Genomic DNA, 19016 nt, shown 5'->3' with positions numbered 1-19016 from the left:
CCTGAACATGGAGAGAAAGATGTGGAAGCTGGCTCTTGAATTGAACCAGGACCCAGCTTGAGCAGAGCTCCTTACACAAGACCTGGGAATCACTCCCTTGTCTTCCAATTTTGGTTTATCCTTAGCCTGTACCATCATAAAACCATTACTTGGAAAGTCCGTTGTACCATGCACTGAGCAGAGCAGTGATATGTGGGAAAATCCACATTACATAGATGACTGTGAACTCTGTGACATACGAGGTCCATTTTAGCCTTGGCATCTTTTTCAGATGGTACAACCATACATGGTAAATCCCTCAAATGTCACCACAGGAAATAAAATACTGCTAAGCCTTGGTTCAAAAAACAAGAAGGTATCATGTAATCTGTTAACGGGGACTATAACAGTAATTATAAGAAGGAAAAAATTAGAAAAACTTCTGATTATGGCTAAACCTGCTAGGTTTCTGTCTCCTCATATTGTTTTCTTACACTCTTTGAAGCCTGCATAAAAACTGAGTGAAAGCGGCATTCAGTTTGGTGACACAGCATAACCCCTCTCTCTATTAAAAACCGGACTTAAACCTACTCTGAAATAGGCAAAGTAGGAAACAAGCAGTCACTAGTCAGTGTGTAGACTTTCCTGCCTCGTGTTGGTTATTCAGCAGGAAAGCATATACACAAATCACCAGATTCACATCAAGTTGCACTAAGAAAAAATGACGTACTGGAAAACATAATGGAAGAGGTAAAAGGGCAGCAGATAGGGCTGAAAGAGAAACATACTCTTGAAAATCTTAGAGCAGAAAGGGTCAGAAAACATAGATAAAAAGTTTCTTCTGCAAACAAAAGATTTCATGATTTCACACTGAAGGAACCTGTGTTCATAAAGCACTTTCTTCAAAGAGCTGTTATTAGCTAGAAGTACACAAGAAGACACAGCAGTCGTATCTACTGCGGGCTATTCATGAAAACTAAAATACCAGCAAACACTACTCTTAAATGCTAGGAAAGGCACGGAACATTATTAAAATTCACATTAAAACTGCACATTCTCAGTTGTCTTAATTTTGTACTGCTCTCTTTAGCCTATTTTGCTACTTTTCTACTCCTTTTCTGCCTCGATGGGTTGGAGAAGCAAACAAGCAGAATATCTGCTTGCACAGGCTAAAAGAGAAGTTGGCCTCCATGGTCCCATGTCAGGAAAGCAGGACTGAGTGGCAATCATCTTACCTGAATGGACACAGGCAGTCCATTTCTCTGCGGTGAGTTCCCAAGCAAGAGTAAAAGCAGGGATTTTGGCCAGCTCCTCTGTGCCCTGAGCAGCATATCTTCTGCTGATTCTGAAGCCCACATTTGTATGCCTACTTCTGCACATCAGAAGTATGCTTCAAATTCATAGTACTCCACTATCTTGTCTCCACACTCAAGTTTAAACCTACAGTGAGGAAGGGCATAACCCCTTGAGACAAGACTGACAATGATTAATGATTAATCCACTACAGCTAAACAAGACACTTTCAGGGAAGAAAACTACCCTTCAGTGAACATCTAGGTATAGAGCAAAGGCTGTCACCATTCTGTCATGTGCCTTGGTCAGTGTGAGATGCTTCCTAAAGAGTCCTTTAGGAAACAGAGAAAGGTCTAAACATCACTGCAAACTCTGGCAAACTCCATCTCACTCAGTTTTCTTCTCAACCCCCTTTCTTTGTGCCTTTTGTCTTTCATGTTCTCTTGGTCCTTACTCCAGTGTTCTGTGGCAACTGCTAGCACAGTCCTCAGAAGAAGCTCTTTCACCTTTATTTCTTTATAATCTGCAGCAATGAGCTTCAAGTACCCTCAGGCAGTTTCTGTCTCAGAAGACAAAACTCTAACTCGTTCATCCGCCTGGCAATAGCACAGTGAAACCAGGTAAACTGAGACAAATATATTGGACATGATGATATTACAGTATCTTTCCAATATGATAAAGGAAAAAAAAAGTCAGTCATTATTCAGACGGAGAAGGAAAGCAGTGTAGCGCCCCTACTTATGAAAATTACATGAAGCAAGAAAATGAGATTTCTTGCTATTGAGTTATATGTGATATTCAATACTTTGAAACTGAATGCACCCAGCTAAAATGCCAGTTTCTGGTTTAATTTACAGAATGGAACCACAGAAGAAATTGCATTGTGAATTATTTAAATTACAGGATATTTTGCTAGAACAGTACACCTTCATTCTCAAGCAAATGTTATCTCCCGATGATACCAACCTTAAACAAGATATACTTCCTTTCATGATATTGAAAAAGAAGATTTTATCTCTAGCATTCCACACCAGAAAAGATACAGCTCAGACAGCAAAGGAGCTGTCTTTACCCCAAAATTCTCTGATTGCTGAAATCCAATGGCTGCTTAAAATAAAAAAACACTTGAACCCTATCCATGGCACACTTCAGTCCTCCACTTTAGAAGCAGCATAACCTTAGGAGATCAAAACCAACCACTTTTCTTGGAATGGGACAATGTATATGCTAGGGAGAACAGATTTCCAATAATATCATAGGCAATGCTACAGATCCTAGTTATCTCCTAGCTCCCTATCCCTATCAGCATGGACTTCAGCATGATACTAACAGCCATGCCACCATGCTCTGAAGCCACAATCACAGGGGCAAGTGAGACTTATTCTTTAAAAAGCATTTTCCCTAAAAATGGCATCTCAGAATTTTGGAAATGCTATTGAGTGGTCCCAATTAATGAAAAAATCTGTGAGTTCCTGCAGTGATTGGATTCAGTAACACAACTGGACAAATACCACAAGAACTATTTCCACCAACAAATAAGGCAAATTCAAAGAAGCATGTACTTTCTTGCTTGCACTTCACTGACTGTCCAGTGAAATGCTGCCAGACTAATTGCTTACCAAAGTTTGTTTTAAAGCTACACACACTGTTTGCAGATATCACGCTTAAAGTGTACGTTAGAAAACTTATACATGCCACAAATTAGAGCTACAACAGCATGGTTTATCTGGTCACTGCTACTGAAAAAGAGCTTAGCATTATGCTCACAAAATATAGCTTTAATTTCAAAAGAAGTTTTTGCCCTCAAAGAGGACACACGCTAATTTTTTTAAAGATCTTCAACTAACAATGAGACTCATGAAAATTAAATTGGTTTGCCAAAGTAGCTTCATATTTATTATAGGGTTCCTTAAGATGTATTTATTCTGTTCTGATAAGACAGAACAAATTTTAAATACAAAAAATGAAGAAAGTTTTATGGAGAATATACCAGAAAGCTGGGAGACATTGAAAAAGTGCCTAGATTAGTCACAACACAATCTTATGACACATTCCTGCAAGTAACACACAGCTATCTGGTTTCACTATGGAGGGTTTTTTATGCTTACCAAAACTAAGAATGACAAAGACATAATTTAAACTGACTAAAGATTTTAATATAGTTGCATCCCATGCACCCTGAATTTATTAAAAGGAACCATGCAAACAACCTTAAACCATTCAGTTTGAAGCAGGCTGTTGGCTCAATGGTAGTCAGTGGCCTTATTAATGACATAACACAGAAAGTCTTCTCATGGCTTTGTCAGAGACAAAATACATTCTTCCCTCTCCAAGAGGGCCAAGCATTCAAACATAATCCCAGGAAATCCCATTGTTTATAAAAGATGCTGTCATCCTGACTAGCACTTTACAGCTCCCTCCAGATGTGGCTGGACACTTCTAAATTAAGTCAATGAAAGCACAGGCATGTCTGCAGAGTTGCAAAGTGCTTTTCTGAATCAAACACTGAAATAAAAATAATGCACAAAGACCGTATCTTTATGCTCTACATCTTGCAGTAAGCAGTCTGCTGCCACTATTACTGACCCCTACATTTGCCTGCCCAACTGGAACACCCTTGTTCTGCACCCAACTGAGCATAAAGCATGCAAGGTTGAGAGCTGTGGCAGCTACACTACACAGACTTGCCAAGTTCTGTGCCCTGAGTGTAAGCTTCCCATACGGTGCTGCTTTGTGCTACCAAGGAGGGGTTGAGATGGCCCCACAGCGGGTTTCAGCTCTGAGACCCTCTGTGCAAAAGTAATACACATATAAATACAGAGGTTACCAGTGTCTGATGCCAGTGTGTGGAAAGGGGTGGAACCTGTAGCTCTACAGCCCATCCCAGAGTACTAGACTAAATCTATGATAAAGCCTGGGATTTAGGGAAGACTTGGTTTGCATGAAGACCTGGGAGGAAACTCCCCTTCTGGCTGAAACTGCAAATCTTTCCCACACAGCATCCCAGCTCCTGCCCACACACAGCGTTGGTCTCTTGAAGCTTCAGACCTGGAGGCATCTGCCTTTCTCTATCTCTTCAGGCCTCCAGAAGTCTTCCTCCCCCACTTTTGGCACTGAGCCTGAAATGCAGCTGTTCCACAGTAATGCAGCAGCTCCTCTTTCCCTGCTCCTCCCTTAGCTCAGGCTATTATCAGACATCAGCGTGTGGATCCCTTCCCAGGAGGAACAGCCAGAGTAATTAAGTTCTAGTTCTGCTTGCAGGGATCCCAGCTCCAAAGGGAGACAGTTCAGCTATGCAGACACCAGGAGCCTACATGACTGAAGACATGTACTCCACCAGTGTGTGCAAAGAGTAATAATTAGAGTCCCCTTCTGCACTCGATGTATCCAAGCCAGACTACACAATCTAAGTCTGGCTCGGTCTGATAATTCCCATATTTCTGTGAAAGCAACTAGTCTCTCCCCTTTCATCTCTGAAAGAGTTGCTTCTTCCTGCTTCTTCCGTCTTTAAAAGCCAAAGCTTTCCCTTGAGCATACAAAACCCCAAGGACATCTGTGATGGATTTGGAGATGCCTGAAATTGTATACATAATCTTTTAAATGTTTGTTTGATTACTGGAAGCAATTTACTGTATAAAAACACACAGTTAAAGGGAAAAACAAGCTGCCTACATCAGGCAGGGAAGAACATAGTTCAGTTTCATACAGCTCAGCCATTTACCTACCATTTCTGGAGAGGGTTTTCACACTTAAGACCACTGGGCCCTTCAGGAGGCACTTCGGAGGCTATAGAGGGGTCTCGTCTCTCCTTTCAGATTATAAAGTAGGCGGGGGAATAAGACAAGGCAAAAAAAGTTTTAATGTGACTGTACAAGAGCTTCCTGAAGTCAGGTTAACCTGTTATGTAAGAAGTTAAAACTTCTGGAGGAAAGATCGTCCGAGCAGCTTTAAAGGAGCATTTTCTAGAGTATTCAGAAAGTATTCAGTCACACTATCTCTCTGTGCAAAGCTGGGGGTCCCAGTGGACTCCACTTTTGTGCTAATAGGCTTCTAAAGACATGGATTATCTGCTTGTATAGTTCTTTGGTTCCTCACCCCCAAAGTTTAGTTACTAGGAAATATATGGTGTTGTTTTATGTACAAGCCTCTTCTTTTAGACTCAAAGATCATAAGCAGAGGATTTGTAGGGCAATACAAAACTAGGGCATGGTACCAGGTCTGAATAGTTACAGAAGTCTTCTGTGAAGGACTGCCACCTAAAATATTTTCTTCTGTAAAAGGCTGACCTAAACAATTGAACAAAAGGGCAGAAGATAAGAGAGACTCACACTGGATAGTACCATAATTTGTAGTCTCTGAAGGCACCTCACACTCTTGCTCCAGGTGTTGCCACAACAGCTGTCTGAAGCTCCAGCTGCCCTTCCAAATACCTTCTCTCTCTCTGCAGCTCTCCTGTGCTCTCCTGTTTGATTATGTCCCAGTCTGGGAGATAAGTCACGCAGCAGAGCCAGGAAATTACTAAAACCTAGCTGGCAAATGGCAGCCTTGAATAATACCCTGTCCTGCCCAGCACACCCATGCCATCCCACTGTGGCCAGACTGCTTTGAACAATGTTCAAACATGTGTTCCAAAAGGGAAGTTTAGGTAGCACCTGGCCCAGCATGGATGAATGCCCTGGCAGCTGTGCAGCATTTTGTTTGCTGCAGCATGACAGCACTGCTTCTCACAGCCTGGGTGCCTGGGAGAAGCAGGGAGAACTAGAACAGAGCTGAGAAAGAGTAATGGGCCCGGAGAGATTACGAAAAGGAGAAAACATCCTCCCACTCTGTCCTCAGGCTCTTCTGTACACTTAGACATATCAGCAGCACCTCGTGCAGGAAGAAAAAGTGGTGAGTGCAGGCTGGAACCATTTTGCCCCAGGATGATAAACAACTCTCAGAAGCTATCCTGGGGATTAACAGAAAGAAATCAGCATAAGAGAAACTAATAGGGTAAAAGCAGTGACAGGAAATAACAACTCCATCACTAACTGCTACCACTTCGGCTCTCCCAAGTGCAGCTTTTCCCTCCTCCACATTTCCCCCCACCATGCACACACTTTTTATTTCACATCAGGATGCAGGTGTGATGGAAAGGAAAGTGCTGCAGGAGAATTCTGCTCTGCTCCTAACAATGGTTTAATCTATTTTGACAAGCCCTCCCCCTAGGCTCTCCCCTGCTAAAAATAATCAACACTTCAGTCTTTCATGGGAGTGTAACTTTAAAGACTGTGGAATCAGTGATTTATTTCCTCCTTCAGCCAAACATTTTTCTTTCTTCACATGGGAGAACCCGTTCCTTCTGCCTTGCACTACCAGAGGCTTTGATAGGTGCCTGATACCCAGCACATACACGAACATTGAGAGCCACAGTTTAGACTGGGTGAAGCAGTGGTCAGCCCTGCAGTCCTCAGCAGAGGCAGTGGTCAGCCCTGCAGTCCTCAGCATTGCTCTGATTTTTCCTCCTTAATTTTAAGGAGCATAGCCACACTAGCCAGGGCTGGCTTGCTGCCCAGCTTCAGGTGCAGTCAGTAAGGTGACACATGCAGGGTGACTGCCCCCAGGGCACATACAGCTAATAATTTCATATTGCTGCAATTTACAAAAATACCAAAGAATAGCTGGTAAGATTGCTGTGGAACTGTTTCTCTCAAGTAATGCAAAACAGTAACTGCTCTCTCCCACATGTGCTATGAATGCATAAGACCCTCTCATTGTCTAGTTCACTGTGCTCCCTCTGCTTCAATTCTTCCCTTTAGCAACTCTTTCAAGGTAAAAATGAAAGGTGTTTTGTCTAAGTCTACTTTTCCATCAACTGCTCTGTATTGCCTCTAGTGACAGAAGTGTAAGGCAGTGCATATTAGGTTACACAGCAAGGAAGTACAAATTATTCACATTAATGGGAGAAATCTCAGTCATATTTATATAACCATCATACAAACAACATAGTAAGTAGTCTTCCATCTTTAAAAAAACCCACACTGCATATTCCATCTAGTGCCTAGCCTTGTAAGAAGTTTTATTCTTCTTTGCGAGTACAGGAGCACAGAATACAGACAGAAAACCCTGTTTTCTGGGAAAATGGGGAACACTTTTTATTTTCAAGTGGAAACCTGGAATCCTCCTCAGGAGGAGTTGAAATGCTGAAAGCAGAAGCCCAGACAGATTTTAAGCTCAAACCTACAATCTTTGCTTCTTCAAGTGCACAGAGTTCACTGCTGCCAGGCTGTCCAGTGTTAAAATATTTCTGCAGTGTTTATCTATTCTTTCTCATTCTCCGACTTTCCTAGTATCTTTTGAGCATCTACGATTATTTCAGAAAGAATACATCCATGATTAATGATCAAATACAGATAAGTTTTAATAACAGATAAGCTGAATATGAAATCTGGGAAACTGATGTAGGCAGCAAATTTGAGATTATCAGATTAAGTTTATCATGGGCTGCTCTAGTAATTTTTCCGCTTCATTTATTTTCTAGTTTATCAGCACAAATCCCACCATTCATGCACTGACAGAAAAAAATACGTTAAGTGATTTATGCACTATTAGACAGGCAGGAGTTCCAGTCTTTGGTTCTAGTTACCTGGCTGAACCTTCAATAAGGAGAATGCTCCTTCATTTGATGTTAGTATCTGACTGACTTGCTGCTTGGGCAGCCAAATAACTCCTCTGCACATGCCTACCTTCCCCCAGTATGTAATTTCTTTGTTGTTATATAACGGCTCTAGCCTGAACACAGCCTTACAGACATGCCTTCAAATCTGTGTTTCACTCCCAGACCTTTTTGCCCTTCTGTCTCCCATTAGGCTTCTAAGGTCACCACACTCCATATTAAAAGGTGACTTGTACTTACTTCACAATTTATTTAAAGTCCCAGGCTTAATTTTTACACTGCTTATGGAAAAAGAGGAAGTTCTAGTTTTCATACACAGTTCATTCCAAAACCCTTTAAATAGAGGGTAAATGAAGATTTATTTCAGAGACAAGATGGGAGAAGATAGAGGGAAAGCTTTTCCTCCACAGCTCTTCTCATGTTTATGTTGCATAATTCCCTCATGACTTATCTGTATCTGAAGAGAAAGAAAAAGTGAATGATCTCCCTCTTCTCTCAGGCAAACAGCAGAAATTAAAAAACTCTACACTCCTTACTTAGATGACAAACCATGCCTTGTGCTTCATATGAGCAAGTAAGAGCCTCTGAGTAGACTGGAGCTGGATCTGCTCCTTGAGAAAAAACTGCCTGAGTGTCATGCCTTAGCTGCTGGCCAGCCGTGATTGCAGAGGTCTGGAAGCAAGTATGAAGACCCACAAGAGAGAAAGGGAAATACATGGGGAATTAATTCAGTGAAAGGAAATGGCTGTGACCATTTTCTTACTTAAAGACACCTGAGAACATGACAGCCTGCTGGATGACTAACGTGAAATTTTGTGTCTATATCATTGAAAAGTATATGACAATATGTGACTAGATAAAATTGGGTCCTTTTTACAGTGAAAAAAAAATCCCACCTACCTAAGCCTCTCAGAACTTGGATAAGTGAGTCTGGCCCTTTGCCTTTATAGTCAACTCTTAAGCCATTTGAGTACATGAAAAATTTTTACTTTCTGTGCAGTCCTTTTTTGATCACAGATAAAACTTTGCAGATGCATATTCCTAGATCTGTGGTTTGGGTAACAGACTACGGTTAAAGCTAACAGGAGCAAGGGGATAATAGGAGCCAACTCATTTCCTAGCTAAGGTCCTCTGTTCCTACATGATATTCTCGTGCCATCTACTGGTAGTCAGAGAAAATCAGCAAACGTGGTGGAGCACTTAATGTATTTTCTTGCCAATTAGAAGCAGCTGGATAAAAAGAGATGATTGTATGTACAAAAGGTCAAGGGAAAGCTCATTCGTATGAATAATCTGAGAAGCTAAACAACGGAATTGCATTTATGTATCCAGCCCTTAGAGAGCAGAACACGAGTGCCAGGTTAGGTATGCAGTTCTTAAAACATCTGAAGAAAAGAAAGATTATTTAAAACACTATTTACTTTTTTCTTACACAAGGTATTTTAATTCTGGGCAAGGATACTGGTCTGCAAGCAAGACTGCCTCCTATTACATCAGTTCACTCTGAATAATCCATGCAGAAAATCGTATTTCCCCATTCAGCTGCTTACAGGAGGACTGCTCTACTAGATCAAAGGGGCAGAAAGGAAAAACGTTCCTCCACGAGAGAGGTCTGCTGCATGATTGTACAGGTGAAAAAAAAACAGCCTTCAGTCAAGAGGGACCGTCATGCTCTAAAGAACATTCCACAGATAACAGGCATTTGTGCAGAGGACCTTCCACCATTCATGGCTACTCTCCATGTGGATTTTCAAAAATCAGTCACATTTAGTCCACTCTACCCTGTCCCTCCAGTGAGATGAAAAACCAAAAACTGGAAGTCCACAGACAGCTGACATCAGTACACCATGAAAAGCAGATGAATTCTGAGGAAATTTCTGATCCAGACCTGGTTGCAAATCTGCTATATTTGATTCTGCAGGTGAACGTGCAGTCTTCTCCTACAAAACATTTGTTCTGTGTAAGTTTGTTAGAAGTCAGGCTGCATTGCTCTGTATTCTGGGTCTACCCAACTTTATAACACTGCAGTCTCATATGGAGTGAGTACTGTGCTAGCTAATTACAGCATTAATTAGCTGTAATTCCAGTGGCAGTTAAAATAGACAACAGTTGACAGCAGTTTGCTCTAACCTTTGTTTATTAGCTGATTCATACTTCTACTTGTGTTTTGTCATCAAATTATAAACAGATAATATAACAAATCCAGCTAAAAGGAAAACACAAACTTGGGAGTGAGAATCACTTTTTGTTACATATCTAATGGAATTCAGGTGCTGCACCCACATAGAGAGAAAAATCACAGTAGAAATAAGCACACAAAAGTTAAGATCTTGCTACTGACCTGTGCTTACTGTTTTCCTGGCTCTTCTGCCAGCCCAACACATTTTGCATAGTACCCATGCTTTTTTCTGTCAAATGTTTCTGCATGTGTACTTCAAATGTAAATTTTCGCAACCTTTAAACAGAAATAAGTTACATGTGGGAAACTCTCAACTTACCAGCTTTGCTAATGGAGTCAATATATTATGGCTTATTAATGCAATAAATAAATAAACCCATACGAACCCAGCTTGGCTGAAGGTTCAGCAACCAAATCCCTTTATTCAAATGAGACATCACCTTTTATATGCACCTCAAAGCTACACGTGACTCCCTTGACCAATCACCATGGGTATCTCACCACCCATGTACAAGAGAGTACTTCGGGACTTCATTTCCCAAGATGCCCCTCCAGCATCCTTCCTAAAACCCTCCTTAGTGCCATTAAGTATGAAAAGGTCAAGCCATTTACCTCTGTGGGCTGACCATAGCTTGGAAAAGATGATATTTCTACACACAGCAGACTGCTGCATAGTGAAAGTTGGTAACGCATAAAGTGTTACCCTGTGTAATGCAAAAGGGCTGAGATCTGTATCCAGAACCCAAACACAAAACCTAAGAATCATGCTATAGCTCTGGTCCTCTTTGCAGTAAACTCCCCATCAGGTATTATTTGATATTACAGAACAGCAGCTATATAGAGAGATGCCACCTTGAAGGTTAGAATCAAAACACCTACCCATATTTCTTACATGTCAGCTTTTGTTCTGAATCTAGTCAGTAACGAGACAATACAATGTTTAGGCAGGGAGAAATCAGACCTGTGAGCATACAAACAACATAGATCCAACTTGATCAAGTTCTCATTCTGGGATGCTAAGTTGAAGAAATCCAGTTACTGTAAACAGAGTACAAGTAGCCTTAGAGCTTCCAAAACCCTGAAGTAGTCAAACTCATGAGATGTTCAGTATCATTTGGTTTGTATATAATGCTACTTTTTGTGTTTCTACTAAAGGAAAACCATATTCAAATCTCAAAAAGTATCTATAGCAAATGTGACAGATGTGAAATGAAGGACAGAAAAGAAATTGAGGTCAAGAACATGAGAAAATGGATAAACAACAAACAGCATCATGACTGCACTCAAGTTGTACCATGTAGAAGGAGGAAGCAGTACTTAAAGGTTATCCTGTATAAAACATTCCTACTTTCTGGTAAGATGCAAGATACTTTTTAAGAGTCCTTCTGGTCTTATAGCTTTTTTCCTAGACTTAATTTGCTATTTTCCAAAACCAGCAATGTTTGGTTTTTGCCTAAGATTTCCTTCCTGGGAAAGTGACAAAACTGCAACCACTTGAGGTGAAAACAATTCTGCTGTGCCACATTATTCACCTGTACTTTATATGTATAGATACACCATTTATGCATGCACATCTACATGTACTTGCACAGCCAGAGTTAGTGGTCACAACAAGAAATCTCCATCTGGTACCATCCATTGATCACCTCTGATTTATGATGCTATTGTAGCAAACTGAGACATGCAAGGCATAATGTATTTAAAGTTTGTGCATCACGTTTGTCTCAGACTTCACTGAGCCACAGAAATGAGCTACCAGACCCTGTTCAATACATAACATATCCTCAAGCTGAAACACAATCTGGAATCCCACATATAGATGACCAGTTGTCGCCTTGACATCCTGGCTAGTAGACAGCTTGGAAATACAATTTCTCATTTCAAGGACAATCTGAAATACAGTTCAGCATGAAACAGATCCTAATTCTCTTTCAAGTGATTACACTTGCATATGCTGCTTTGGTCTCCGAAGCAGTGAAAGGAAATAATCACAATTCTTTTCATGCTTTTTGAAAATTAATCAAAATGAGTCAGTATTTCCAGTGGCTTTTGATTGCTAAATAGATAGTCTATTTATTAATGTTTAAATTAGTAATTTTGAAGTTTGTTTTTCTTCTCTTTCAGGACCAGCTACTACTAAAGTTTACTGATAATTCACCCTGGTTTAAAGTCGATGGTGCTCTTACTTTATACCATTTTGCAAAACTGTGTAAAATACGTGATTATTTAAAATTTAAATCTATAAAGCTACATATAACTGTCCAGAACTCTGCTTATTGATTATACCACCTTTTTGCTTTGATGAATGTTTCACTGAATTTAAAATTATTCTTCTCCCTTCATGTGCTCTGTCTTCATTTTCCAGCAAAAAGGGAAATAGAGACCAAAATTAGAGAATGAGATGCTGTATTGTATTAAGTCTAAGAAGTATTCTGAATAATAAAAGGCCCTATACCAAAGAGGAGTGGTGCCACAACTGTCCCGCTTGGCAGCAGCTAAGTCATCACTCATTAGTAGCTTTTACACGTAATTCCAGGAGTGATACAGATTTTTCAAGAGTCATATAATATCCTGAAATTTGGTAAGCTCTAAATTTTATGCATTCCAGCTTACAAACAGGAACAAACATACTGGCCAGCATAGGAAAGCTTTTTTTTCTTTTCAGCTCTTTGACTCCTTATGCATTGCATAGTAGTTGTGGCTTGTCTTCCTCTGTTTCTTTTTTCCTGTCATAAAGCCCAACAAACAAGTTTACTGCTACACAAAGGTTACACTGTTATTGAAAGCAGCCTGAGATCTTCAGACTGAAAAAAGAGTGACTTACATCACATCTCATATTTATTTATTCCAGGAAGGCAAACCCAGGAGGTCCTTGTTGCCCCTTCCACCTGGTAGTACTACTTGCTTAGACATGTCTTTCACAGTAAGCTGCTAGAGAACATATTTCTCTTTATCTAAGTGGTACCTTGGCATTGGTTGCACAGAGAATTCTGCAGGCTGAATGAATAATTACCATCCTATGAGTGAGCTAAAGGAATAGTTTGAAGATGCTAAAAGCCCTCTGATATTTCGAAAATTTGCACTACAAAAACAATAACACAAAAACTTCATTAAAATCCAGTGCATAATCTACAGACCAGTGTCTCTGCTGCATATCCAATGCAAAAAAAAGTCAGTCTGTTATAGCAGATCCTCTCTTTGAAGCATATCTGTGACTGTTGTGGGTCTCCACAGCTGTGCTTGTCACTATCTGACTCCCAATGTACACACTCTAAACTTAGTATTTGCAAGAGGTGTTCCTCATGATAACTTCACAAACACTATCACATTGTAGGGCAAAACTGTCCAACTCTGGTCTCACCCTTTCAAGCCGAGTCACTTGTGATCTCAATGACAAGATCTTTAGTAATAGACAAGAATTTACCCTCAGGCACAGGATAGCTCCTCATAAAAAACTCCAAGCTTCATAGTTTACCTCTTAAAAATCCTTCAAACACAACCTCTCTTAATGCTATGTCTTGAAAAACTTGGTAACTCATGCCTTGAGGTTTTGGTCATTACTCATTTCGCTGATCAGTATTTTTTTCCTGTGCCTTAGACTGTGTCACCAGAGTCTTGGACTGCCTTCGTTGTTTCTTCCAGAACTAGTTCAACTCAGTTCCAATCTTGTAGCTAAGGTTAACAGTGATTAAACACACAAAACCTGTAACAGCATGTGCTATTTAACCGGTAACTTGCTGCTGCACTGATTCAAGCTTCAAGAACTCTCCTCCATCTTAAATTTGAATGGATCTTGTTGCCCAGCTTTCATGCCTTTAAGTGTTCTCATTATTTACAATCCACAAGCATAGAAGAGTTCTGTCTATATGGGCAAAGACTGGGCTCTCATAGATGTCTGATATTGGTAGTGCTAGCCAAAACAATAATTAAATGCCTTGAGAGTTCTGAGTCATGAATCTGTTCTACTTTTGCAGTTTGTTCTTTGGCTAAGCTCAGGTGGGTGGAAATCTTCAAAAAAATACAGCAGCCAACCTCTTCCTAATGATCTCCATGGAGGTCTCATCAGTGACAGCAACAAGAAGCCAAGGCTGAGCCCTTCTGGAAACAAAAACTTCTTAGGACTTGTATGTGCTGGCAGAATTAGCTTTTGAGTTTTTATTTCTTTCAAGTGTTTTGCTGGGAGCAGTGGATTAGTGCTGTGAATTCATGTTCTGTCAGTACCTGGCATTCAAATACAAGTGATCCTGCCTCGGAGTGCAAGCTGGATTATTTCTCAGGATTCATTTTTCATGGGCCCAAGTTTATGTAGCAATTAAAGAAATAAATCAATCAGATGCTGACTGCACATCTACTTGCTTAAATATCTTTGAAGTGCTGCAACTTAATCAAAGCAAAACCACAACCTGAGTTTGGGGCTTGCATGCTTCTGTTCATCTGGGCTACAGAGCACCATGTTAGTACTTCCTTGCACCTAAAAGGTGCTTTACTTCTATTGTACTAGTGTAATTTTATATGGTAAGAAATGCTCAAATCATCATCATCATGGCTAGGCTTCGCGAACGAAGATTTGGGGAAGGCTCTACCCATGCTCAAATACACAGCTGGTAAATTCCAGGACCTCCCTGTGCACCAGCTCAGACCAGCTCAGTAGCTGTTCTTGGGCAGTTATTTCCATCAAATGTAAGATAGCAACACTTAGCTTTAAACTGTTTGCAAAGAAGCTAAATGCTGACGACCTGCTATTTTCTTCAAGCAGAGAGCTGTTCACTTAGATGGTTACTACAGCCCAGCTAGTTTATGGGAATCTTGCACTCAGTCACATAGGTGAGTTCTAAGCTATGAAGGAGATAGCATATATACCAGTGTAACAGTTTCCTCAGACCTTTGAATCACTAAGATTAAAAAAATATTTATTTTCAAGCAGAGTCATTTGGGTTCAGGCTCACCTGTCTGGAACAGAAGATGGTGGACTAGGTTCTTACCCAGGGGTAATGCTTTCTTGCCACACTTCATGGCCAGCTGGATTGCTAATGAGGTGCCAGGTGAACTGCAACAGCTTACAGCTCTGTATTTAACCAATGCCAGTTTAGTCATCCATGGAGAGGGAGGAGATGGGCAGTTTGCCATGGCTCCAACAACATGTGATACTTATTCCTTTAATCATTTGGGCTGTGATGTAACCCACTGTGTTGTACCTGACTTCAAGCCTGTTTGTCTGACAAACTTCAGACAGTGAGAATCCTTGAATGCACACAAATTTGTCCACACAGTTCAAGGAAGAAAGATCCCATAAATGGGGAAACCTGATTGCTGTCTGCAGCTGCCTGATTGGAAGATGCAGAGAAGATGAAGCCAGACTTCTCTTGCAGATGCATAGCAGCAGGCCAAGAGGCAACCGACACAAGTTGAAATATGGGAAACTCCAATAAGACAGCAGAAAAACATTTTTTTACCTTGAAATTGAACAAATACCATAGAGGTATTGCTTATTAAGTGTAAAACAATTTAAATGCTAACCTTTTTTTTTAATAATGTGCTGTATGGAAAGGCAAAATTTATTATTATTCAATTGTGATTTAAGTAAAGACAGTGCACTTATTAGAGAATGCTTGCAATTCTAAGTAGGCTTGTCACTACAGGAACACTAGCATGATTTACAAGAAACTCTGCAATATCACCAGCAGCTGTAATACTACTGAAGAATTTCTGATTGAATAAGCATTTGTGTGGAAAGGGAAAAAAAAAGAAAAGAAGCTTATTTTACTTACATTTCATGATCTAAGAAGAATCTTTTTGACTTAGTAGGTGTGAGGGTGTGAGGGCTTGAGTTTTTCAACTACTACGTGTATATTAGTTTCCAGAATCAACACAGGGGAAAAAAACACCGTTAATCTTCTTTGGCGCAAAGAAGTATAAGTGGTATATACCAATGCTTGTTATTGTGACAATTTTCTGTGTATTTTTAAACTGGTTTAGTTCTTTGGTTTTTAATTATGAAATCATACTAGAAATAGTCTTATATATGCAAGATTCTGCTGTTTGAAACTGAATTCATTTGGTAAAGCTTCTCTGAGTGTTTCGCAGGCTGAGACCAGGAAGCAGCAGTTTTTTTCTGTAGCTATAGGAGAGGTTGCAACAGGACAGAGATTCATCCTCCCTCTATTGATGTGAACTCTGCATTAAAACAAACATAATTTTTACAGCAGGTAAAAACTACTTGTGAAGGGGCCTGATGTGGCAGAGCAGCATCTGCACAGAAGGAAAACTTGCAACAGTGACTTTAAAGTGTATTCCTGATAACCAGGCACCTGTAGCTGGTCAGCTTTGGCTTGGTTCAGTCCATCCCTCTCTCCCTGACTACCTTTTAGACCTTGCAAGTGTGTAGACACAGGACTTCCTTATTTTATTTTATATTAGTTATAAGAGCTCATTTTAGATTAGGCTTGCATTAAGAGCTTCCTGCCATAGCTTTATCACTGAGGATGTGAAACAAGATTAGTACAATAGGTGAACACATTTAGGCATGCCTGCTAAATACCAGCAAAATGGTCTGCTTAAGAGTAAAATAATTTTTCCCACTGGGTGACTGAGGCATTGGTATGGCTAAAATCTGTACCTCTGTAAAACATTATCCACATTATCCACTTGCTAGGCTGACAACGGGTGATAATAAATGGGATTGACTTATGGAATTACAGAATCATAGAATGGTTTGGGTTGGAAGGAACCTGAAAGATCATCTAGCTCAAATCCACCTGCTGTGGGCAGGGACACCTTCCTCTAGCACAGGTTAGACTTCAGACAAGGAGCAGCGGGTCATCTCGACCAACGCCCAAGGAGGGCTGAAGCCAGTTTGGCTGAATTTGCCTGCAGCAGAGATCAGGGTGGGAAAGTGTTTCACAGAACAGAGACCTGCAGGAAGGATGGCTCTCTCCCAGTGTTTTCACGTTGCGCTGTTCCCAGCGCCGGCGGTACCTGCGGCCCCACGAGGGGGCTCTGCCCGCACAGGGATCGGCAGCACCAGCGCTTCCAGGGAGCAGCTCCCACTGGCGCCCCTCACATCTCGCTTTTAGTAAGGAACATTGCTTTTGTGGGAAGCAATATCCCTGACTATGCCTGATTTGGTGTGACATGAAAGCGCCTCTCACGTGTCAGGGTCTGTAAAGCAGTTTAAATTTCAGGGTGTTAGCCTGGTATAGTTGTAGGTATAATAAACAGGATAACCAGAACAGTAGTTCCCTCTGGGCTGCTTCCAGTGGAAGCAGCAAATACAGGGGGCATGGTTGATAGCTACCACATGATCTAACTGGGCCTGGAACATGTATAAATAAATGGTAACAAGGAAATTACTTGGATGACTTTTTCCTACTACATTTTCCCCAGTCTAAGACACTCGTAGCAGCCATAGTTTAAGAAAGCCTGGTATAGACAAGGTATTTGAGATCAACCAAGTGGGGAGATCCTATCATATAAGAGAAAAATAGCATCCTTCTACACAGAGGGGGAAGGGGCATTTAAACAGTGATCGAGACAGCTGAGCCTGACCTTTTTATATCTTTTAATACAACCTTCATTAAAATTCTTAAAATAACTATGTAATGGCAATCAGAAAAGTATAAGAAGAATATATATTCCCGTTCAAGGAAAGATTTGTCCCCCCAATGCATGAGAAAAATCAAGTGATGAAGGTCATTTAAATGCCATTGTTCCCTGGAACAACTGCCTGGTTTCATAAGTAACAGCACCTGTCAAATGCACAGCGCTTGATTGCTCACTGCTGTTAGTAGCACTAAAAGAAATACAGATGCAAACTGCCAGAGAGCAACAGTGACATAGGGGGATGATGCAAAGAAACAGCAATGACAACTTCATCAGGCTGCTGCTTCCTAGCTGTCAGCAGGGATGCACTCCTTCCTCCTGGCACTGGGCTCACATGACCACCATGATGTCTTCCAGCGGCTTTCTGGTCAGTGCAGGCACAGTAGCATCTTTCTTGGGATAGCCAACGGGGAGCAACAAGAGTAGCTTCTCATTTGCTGGGCGCCGGAGCAGCACCCGGAGCTGGGGGCCACAGTTGAGGGGTGTGGAGGTCACCGTGTACAGACCTGCATTCTGCAGCAAGACAGACAGCAGTAGAGTGAGACAGAGGTCTGTGCTCTGTGTGTGTAGCAGTTGTTCCCACCAGACCTGTATTGTCCTATTGACTAGCCCAGAAATGCTGCTCCGTTAGATCCTGTTGCAGTCTTTAGAACATGTGATTTACTAACAGCCTTAATGGTACCATAAAAGAAGCCTACTTTGCTTATGGAAAAGTGTAGTTTTTCTCGACCACAGCAAAGGCACATTCTACCTGCCAAGTCTGCCTGCCATACAGCTGGAGCCTGCCCACAATGCTCCACGTAGAGGGGGACCCAGGGTTACACTGAAATTGAGAGGCAGTTGTGGGGATATTACTGGAATTTCATCCCATGGAGTTGGGGATTGGACTAGGTGACCTGTAAACCTCTCTTCTAACCCAAACTATTCTGATTCTATGACCTGGCTTGCACAGAGAAATGTTTCAGTTCTTGCCTCCACAGAGCTGACAGGAAGATGCGTTACAGCTTTGTGAACATTTGCTCCCTACAGGGAAAGGGGGCACAGGCACTGTGTCAAAAGTTGCTACAGGAGTCTGTTTCTGTCTCTCACAATGGCCATTGTTACAACTTATATCAGAACCGCAAAGTAGGTCTATATATCAGTCCTCCTCTCATACAAAATCTCACAAAAGACCAAAAAAATCTGACAAACAATAAAGAGCTGACATCATCCAAGGTATAAGCACATAGCTGACTCGCTTCCTGACAACTGCATATGTGGATTTCAGTCTCTCTGTATATGTAATGTGAGAATTTTGAGTCTTTGAGATAT

The 19016-nt window shown here is 41.0% G+C and overlaps 1 protein-coding gene across 2 annotated transcripts in view; it reads right to left on the bottom strand.

Moving 5' to 3' along the window:
- IYD (iodotyrosine deiodinase) overlaps positions 1-19016 on the bottom strand; it is a 54371-nt gene that overhangs the window by 23905 nt on the left and 11450 nt on the right. The window contains exon 5 of one of the 2 annotated variants that reach the window (XM_051811244.1): positions 8942-18218. The exons of the other annotated variant lie outside the window; for it this stretch is intronic. Within the exon in view, the coding sequence (XP_051667204.1) occupies positions 18036-18218 (183 nt within the window). The 3' untranslated portion in view covers positions 8942-18035. Of the gene's footprint in view, positions 1-8941; positions 18219-19016 lie in introns of those variants that run through there. 2 annotated transcript variants of the gene reach the window in all.

Source organism: Manacus candei, unplaced genomic scaffold, assembly GCF_025592945.1.
Source record: "Manacus candei isolate 608988 ecotype Guabito, Panama unplaced genomic scaffold, ASM2559294v1 h1tg000081l, whole genome shotgun sequence".
Taxonomy (NCBI): Eukaryota; Metazoa; Chordata; class Aves; order Passeriformes; family Pipridae; genus Manacus; species Manacus candei.
This window is presented reverse-complemented; position numbering and strand designations above follow the sequence as displayed.